Below are 7,878 nucleotides of genomic sequence, written 5' to 3'. Positions count from 1 at the left end.
CTGTGATATAAGGAGGTGTAGGCTGTCCTGGTAGGATAATGATGTAACATGTACAGTCCCCCCTATAGAGATCTATATGTCTCCTGTGATATAAGGAGGAGCCGCTGTCCTGGTAGGATAATGATGTAACATGTACAGTCCCCCCTATAGAGATCTATATGTCTCCTGTGATATAAGGAGGTGTCACTGTCCTGGTAGGATAATGATGTAACGTGTACAGTTCCCCCCCCCCTATAGAGATCTATATGTCTCCTGTGTGATATAAGGAGGTGTCGCTGTCCTGATAGGATAATGATGTAACGTGTACAGTCCCCCCTATAGAGATCTATATGTCTCCTGTGTGATATAAGGAGGTGTTGCTGTCCTGGTAGGATAATGATGTAACGTGTACAGTCCTCCCCTATAGAGATATTTATTGTCTCCTGTGATTATAAGGAGGAGTCGCTGTCCTGGTAGGATAATGATGTAATGTGTACAGTCCCCCCTATAGAGATCTATATGTCTCCTGTGATATAAGGAGGTGTCGCTGTCCTGGTAGGATAATGATGTAATGTGTACAGTCCTCCCCTATATAGATCTATATGTCTCCTGTGATTATAAGGAGGAGTCGCTGTCCTGGTAGGATAATGATGTAATGTGTACAGCCCCCCCCCTATAGAGATCTATATGTCTCCTGTGATATAAGGAGGTGTTGCTGTCCTGGTAGGATAATGATGTAATGTGTACAGTCCTCCCCCCTATAGCGATCTATATGTCTCCTGTGTGATATAAGGAGGTGTCGCTGTCCTGGTAGGATAATGATGTAACGTGTACATTCCTTCCCTATAGAGATCTATATGTCTCCTGTGTGATATAAGGAGGAGTCGCTGTCCTGGTAGGATAATGATGTAACATGTACAGTCCTCCCTTATAGAGATCTATATGTCTCCTGTGTGATATAAGGAGGAGTCGCTGTCCTGGTAGGATAATGATGTAACATGTACAGTCCCCCCTATAGAGATCTATATGTCTTCTGTGATCTAAAGAGGAGCCGCTGTCCTGGCTGGTAGGATAATGATGTAATGTGTACAGTCCCCCCTATAGAGATCTATATGTCTCCTGTGATATAAGGAGGAGCCGCTGTCCTGGTAGGATAATGATGTAATATGTGTACAGTGCCCCCTATAGAGATCTATATGTCTCCTGTGTGATATAAGGAGGAGCTGCTGTCCTGGTAGGATAATGATGTAACATGTACAGTCCCCCCTATAGAGATCTATATGTCTCCTGTGATATAAGGAGGAGTCGCTGTCCTGGTAGGATAATGATGTAATGTGTACAGTCCCCCCCTATAGAGATCTATATGTCTCCTGTGATATAAGGAGTTGTCGCTGTCCTAGTAGGATAATGATGTAATGTGTACAGTCCCCCCTATAGAGATCTATATGTCTCCTGTGTGATATAAGGAGATGCCGCTGTCCTGGTAGGATAATGATGTAACGTGTACAGTCCTTCCCTATAGAGATCTATATGTCTCCTGTGTGATATAAGGAGGTGTCGCTGTCCTAGTAGGATAATGATGTAATGTGTACAGTCCCCCCTATAGAGATCTATATGTCTCCTGTGTGATATAAGGAGGTGTCGCTGTCCTGGTAGGATAATGATGTAACATGTACAGTCCCCCCTATAGAGATCTATATGTCTCCTGTGATATAAGGAGGTGCCGCTGTCCTGGTAGGATAATGATGTAATGTGTACAGTCCCCCCTATAGAGATCTATATGTCTCCTGTGATATAAGGAGGAGCCGCTGTCCTGGTAGGATAATGATGTAACATGTACAGTCCCCCCTATAGAGATCTATATGTCTCCTGTGTGATATAAGGCGGTGTCGCTGTCCTGGTAGGATAATGATGTAATGTGTACAGTCCCCCCTATAGAGATCTATATGTCTCCTGTGATATAAGGAGGTGTCACTGTCCTGGTAGGATAATGATGTAACGTGTACAGTCCTCCCTTATAGAGATCTATATGTCTCCTGTGATATAAGGCGGTGCCGCTGTCCTGGTAGGATAATGATGTAATGTGTACAGTCCCCCCTATAGAGATCTATATGTCTCCTGTGATATAAGGAGGAGCCGCTGTCCTGGTAGGATAATGATGTAACGTGTACAGTCCCCCCTATAGAGATCTATATGTCTCCTGTGTGATATAAGGAGGTGTCGCTGTCCTGGTAGGATAATGATGTAACGTGTACAGTCCTCCCTTATAGAGATCTATATGTCTCCTGTGTGATATAAGGCGGTGCCGCTGTCCTGGTAGGATAATGATGTAACGTGTACAGTCCTCCCTTATAGAGATCTATATGTCTCCTGTGAGATATAAGGAGGAGCCGCTGTCCTGGTAGGATAATGATGTAATGTGTACAGTCCCCCCCTATAGAGATCTATATGTCTCCTGTGTGATATAAGGAGGTGTCGCTGTCCTGGTAGGATAATGATGTAACGTGTACAGTCCCCCCCCCCTATAGAGATCTATATGTCTCCTGTGTGATATAAGGAGGTGTCACTGTCCTGGTAGGATAATGATGTAATGTGTACAGTCCTCCCTTATAGAGATCTATATGTCTCCTGTGATATAAGGCGGTGCCGCTGGTAGATGATTATTCCTCCTCTGTTTCCTCTGTGACGTCTTGATCTTTCTTCTTTCAGCTTTTCATTACTGTGATGGATAAACTGCGTTTAGAGATCCGGGCGATGGATGAGGTAACGTCTCCCGCACCTTCTGCCCTATAGTTCACCCCCGATGACGTCGTCTCCACACGGGATAATGAGTTGTCTGTAGGTTGTTCTGCCCTATAGTTCAGGAGGGGTCACGCACGCACACGCACACCCCCCCCCCCCACTGGGGAGCACATCATGAGGGGACGGGGGGGTGGAACTACACATCCCAGCCTGTTCAGGCATCCTGCTGCTCTTTCTACATGCCGAGGGTTGTAGTTTCACACAGTCTGGGGAGCAATAGGTTAAAGTAGACTTATCTATAGCGCCGGGGCCCTTGTAATGATTTCATGGAGTCCGATGTCGCTGTGTACGGACTCCGCTCACTATCCGCTTCTCTCCTTACAGATCCAGCCTGACCTGCGGGAGCTGATGGAGACCATGAACCGAATGAGCCACCTGCCGCCAGATTTCGAGGGTAGAGAGAAAGTCAGCCAATGGTGAGGATAGCGCCCCCCGGGGGTTCCTGTGTGTTGTCTCCTGTGACCCCCCCCCCCCCCAGTCATTGCCGCAGGAGCGGAGTATAGGGGGGGGGGGGGGTCCCTGGAGGGGTCTGTAGTCCTCTTCTTCTCTGACACCTTCTCATCCACAGGTTGCAGAAGTTAAGCAGCATGTCGGCCTCCGATGAACTCGACGATTCCCAAGTCCGGCAGATGTTGTTTGACCTGGAATCTGCATATAACGCCTTCAACCGCTTCCTGCACTCCTAGCCCCGCGGGCTGTCCCTGATCCCCTACGTGACGGATCCCTGGAGCCTTTTCATGTCTTGAAGTAGAGAGAACACTATTTATGGAGAATACGATTGTCCCACATCCTTCCCGGATGATGAGCTGTTTCCCTGACCCCTCCGGCCCGCCCCCGTCTCCCTGACCCCTCCGGCCCGCCCCCCGTCTCCCTGACCCCTCCGGCCCGCCCCCCGTCTCCCTGACCCCTCCGGCCCGCCCCCCGTCTCCCTGACCCCTCCGGCCCGCCCCCCGTCTCCCTGACCCCTCCGGCCCGCCCCCCGTCTCCCTGACCCCTCCGGCCCGCCCCCCGTCTCCCTGACCCCTCCGGCCCGCCCCCCGTCTCCCTGACCCCTCCGGCCCGCCCCCCGTCTCCCTGACCCCTACGGCCCGTCTCCCTGACCCCTCCGGCCCGTCTCCCTGACCCCTCCGGCCCGCCCCCGTCTCCCTGACCCCTCCGGCCCGCCCCCCGTCTCCCTGACCCCTCCGGCCCGCCCCCCGTCTCCCTGACCCCTCCGGCCCGCCCCCCGTCTCCCTGACCCCTCCGGCCCGCCCCCCGTCTCCCTGACCCCTCCGGCCCGCCCCCCGTCTCCTCTACATGTAATAAAGATGTTGGCTTGTTGTAGTCGGTCCCGGTGGGGTTGTGTTTACACATTAAAGCTGCGGTCGGGCACATGGTGATTATCAGAAGTCGTGTTCTCCTCCGATGTCATACGTGAGAAGAAGCCGCACTGAAGACGACCGTCCTGCTGCGGGGCCGGGAACTCGCCAAAGCCTCTTTATTATAGCAGAGAACGTCCATAAATCAGAACCGTAACAGCGGCGGTCGTCAATCAGAGGTCACGGAGGAGGTCCCGCGCCTGCCGTCATAGGAAGAATATTACAGACGTGGAAACTCCAAGATTCTCCAACGGTCTCCTCCAAGGACTCGTCATACAGATGGAGCAGAACTCGATCTATTACAGGAAGATCACGCCGCAGGTGCCGCCTGCAGTCCTATGTAACACCACAAATAACCGTAACATAAAATGCTGGAAATCTTTCCACTGCCGTTTCTAAGTCTCCAACAAATCTATAGCGTGAGAGTCGGAGCGGCGCTCGGTATGTGGATCCCGGTTCTCCGCGGATTTCCCTCAAATTTCCATGTAAGCAAATGGTAAGGGGAAATGAGCGTCAGAGGTGATGGGGCCGCTCCGCGTCAGAGGTGATGGGGCCGCTCCGCGTCAAAGGTGATGGGGCCGCTCCGCGTCAAAGGTGATGGGGCCGCTCCGCGTCAGAGGTGATGGGGCCGCTCCGCGTCAAAGGTGATGGGGCCGCTCCGCGTCAAAGGCGATGGGGCCGCTCCGCGTCAGAGGCGATGGGGCCGCTCCGCGTCAGAGGCGATGGGGCCGCTCCGCGTCAGAGGCGATGGGGCCGCTCCGCGTCAGAGGCCATGCGGCCGCTCCACACGTGACGGATTTGCTGCGTGTTTTCTGTCTGGAATTGTGGATGGAAATTACGCAGCGGAATACAGTAGCAGCAAAGTGGGGGTGATGTAACGAGTGTCCCCCGCGCGCTGCGGAAACATTGAGCCCAGAACTTCACCTGCGGGATTCTAGCTCTACAGCGTGTCAATTATTGTAAAGTGCGCGTATTGCCTGCGGTTTCCTGATGTGCTGCGCAATTTCTTACAGCCGGTGGAAATAATATCACAGCAAGAAGAAACATCCCATCACGTGACCGTGGAAATAACCGCAGCAAAAACCCGCATGAAGTGGTGCCGATCTTCCGCAGCGGATTGTCTGCTACTTGATGTGGAAAGTGACTGCAGATAATCCGTTGTGTGGATGGACCCTCAGGCGGCCACGGGTGGTGTTTGCCGCGGGTTGTGGTGCGATTTTCCCCTGCACTAGGCAGATACAATTCGGAAACGCAAGATAAATTGACACGTTGTGGATTTTAAAATGCGCATCACAGATAAATTTTCGTCCTGTAAAATACCGCAGCGTGGACATGAGATTTCCTGGAATCCCATTGCGTAGTCTGGTACTGTATTGCGCTGCGGTTTTGTCACACGTAATACACATCGTGTGTATTGAGCCTAAGACTTCAGCTTTGGTCACACGGTGGAGGTGCTGACAAAAAGTGCCCAGAGTATCCACCCTGATCCCCGCAGGGAATTCCAGCTGAAAAATCACCAAGTTGAGGTGCAGATTTTGGGCTGGAACGTCCGCTGCAGCAAACCGCAGGTAAAGCGAAAAATGGCCGTAGTCATGGCGACGCGTCCCTCTGACGTCCTGCAGCACGGCCTCCTGGGAGGATGTTTCAGGCCATGTGACCGCAGCAGGACGTGATTGGATGCCGCAGTAACCTAGGATGAAACATCCCCTCAGAAGGCCAAGCTGGACGCAGGAGCAGAGAATTCTGGGTAAGTCTAGGCTTTTTTCTGAGTTGCGATTTTTGCGGTGGAATTCATAACACGCTGCGGGTTTTACCTCCGCATTGAATTCAATGGGGAAAATTGCAACAGAAAAGCAGCGATTCCACGGCATAAATTCACATGCAGCGAAATGTAAAAAAAAATGGCACCGCCGGTCAATGTGTGAAGCGGTTTTCTGTTTTTTTACGCAACGTGTGGATAATGTCACCCACTCTGCTACTATTCTATTATCCTGACGATCTTCTGTAATGAAAATCTGCAGTATTTATGCTGTGTGTGAACCTCGACCATAGACTCCGCATGGGAGCCGCGGCTCCGGGATGAGAGCTCCTGCCTGGGGCACGGGATCTTCTGGGGATGACTCCGGACTCCTCGTCTCTGGATGTCCCGGCTTCTGCAGATATCTCTGTTTTAAGCCCTGGAGCCTGAACATTGTTTTCCGGTTCCCAAGAATTCACGGAGCCGTAACCCTTCCAATACTGCAACTTATGCCGACAGATTCTGGAGCCCAACAGTTCCCTGGTGGTAAATGTCGGCCGGAGAAGGATCTTCGTGAAATGGCTTTGAGAGAACAATAGAAAACCGGAGGCGCCTTCAACGTCTCGGAGTCTTAAACAGAAAGTGACTTCATTAACTTCATTAAATTTGAAATGGCCCAAAATATTTCTGTCCCAACTTTGGAGAAGGTATTTTCAGCTTTGCGTTTTGGTGGACGGTCCCGTCACGATCAGCAGCACTTCTTCTCCGGTGTTTCTCAGCGGCTGTTGTTTTTATATGTAGTTTTTGAATCTTTTCTTGAGTTTTATTGTAAAGTCGGCAACATTCAGTCGCGGCTGGAAGAGGGAGAAATGAGAGAATCAGGAATGAAGATGGGAGAAGACCTCTCTCCACATGGAAAGGACGGTGATGTCATGTGACATGGGTGAGTAATCCAACAAATCATCCGGCGATCTAATGCAGCATCGGGGGCTCTGTCCAGGAGCTCCTAAAGTTCTTTCCGTTTGTCCATTTGATTGGAGATAAAAGGCAGAAGACAAATTCTCTCTTATCCCAGAAGCAGAGCAAAAACTTTCCCAGAATATAAAAGTGATCCATGATCAGAGATGTGGAACTCCGTGTAACTCGCATATTTTCAGAGTCCTTTGTTTAGCAGTTTGTTTTCCGCAGCCGGTATTCCCGTGATTGGAATGTAGGGGAACATCTTTGTGAAACTTCTAGAACAACCAGGATGGTGTCCATTCCTATGGAAAGAGGGAGGTCGACCACAAAACCCAGCAGCGTCAGTGGTAGAAGGTGGGTCTGGGGGCCTCGATCTAGAGATGATGCAGATCCCAGAGGTGGAACCCACATCTATCAGACATTTGTCCTGTGGATGGGCCATAAATGCTAAAAGAAGCTCTGTCGCCATTTTATAAGTGTCCTGTCTCCTACATAATGTGATCGGCGCTGTAATGTAGATAACAGTGGTCCTAGTAATAAAGAGGCTGTCACCACATTATAAGTGTCCTGTCTCCTACATAATGTGATCAGTGCTGTAATGTAGATAACAGTGGTCCTAGTAATAAAGAGGCTGTCACCACATTATAAGTGCCCTGTCTCCTACATAATGTGATCGGCGCTGTAATGTAGATAACAGTGGTCCTAGTAATAAAGAGGCTGTCACCAGATTATAAGTGTCCTGTCTCCTACATAATGTGATCAGCACTGTAATGTAGATAACAGTGGTCCTAGTAATAAAGAGGCTGTCACCAGATTATAAGTGTCCTGTCTCCTACATAATGTGATCGGCGCTGTAATGTAGATAACAGTGGTCCTAGTAATAAAGAGGCTGTCACTAGATTATAAGTGTCCTGTCTCCTACATAATGTGATCGGCGCTGTAATGTAGATAACAGTGGTCCTAGTAATAAAGAGGCTCTGTCACCACATTATAAGTGTCCTCTCTCCTACACAATGTGATCGGCGCTGTAATGTAGATAAC

At 50.3% G+C, this 7,878-nt stretch overlaps 1 protein-coding gene across 1 annotated transcript; it reads left to right on the top strand.

The window, feature by feature from the left end:
- The first annotated feature begins 2,680 nt into the window (after window positions 1-2,680).
- On the top strand, window positions 2,681-4,104 carry VPS28 (VPS28 subunit of ESCRT-I). The gene is made up of 3 exons (XM_075848609.1): window positions 2,681-2,742; window positions 3,106-3,197; window positions 3,350-4,104. Exons 1-3 carry the CDS (start codon window positions 2,704-2,706, stop codon window positions 3,465-3,467), a joined length of 249 nt encoding a protein of 82 aa, XP_075704724.1. The 5' UTR covers window positions 2,681-2,703; the 3' UTR covers window positions 3,468-4,104.
- Window positions 4,105-7,878: the final 3,774 nt, after the last annotated feature.

Source organism: Rhinoderma darwinii, unplaced genomic scaffold (genome assembly GCF_050947455.1).
Source record: "Rhinoderma darwinii isolate aRhiDar2 unplaced genomic scaffold, aRhiDar2.hap1 Scaffold_4347, whole genome shotgun sequence".
Classification (NCBI taxonomy): Eukaryota; Metazoa; Chordata; class Amphibia; order Anura; family Rhinodermatidae; genus Rhinoderma; species Rhinoderma darwinii.
Note: the sequence above shows the minus strand (reverse complement) of the source record. Positions and strands in the feature narration are given on the sequence as shown.

Coding starts and splice junctions, on each gene's coding strand:
- VPS28 (XM_075848609.1), top strand. CDS start 2,704: ATGGATAAACTGCGTTTAGAGATCCGGGCGATGGATGAG. Junction 2,743..3,105: donor AGATCCGGGCGATGGATGAG/GTAACGTCTCCC, acceptor CTCTCCTTACAG/ATCCAGCCTGACCTGCGGGA. Junction 3,198..3,349: donor AGAGAGAAAGTCAGCCAATG/GTGAGGATAGCG, acceptor TCTCATCCACAG/GTTGCAGAAGTTAAGCAGCA.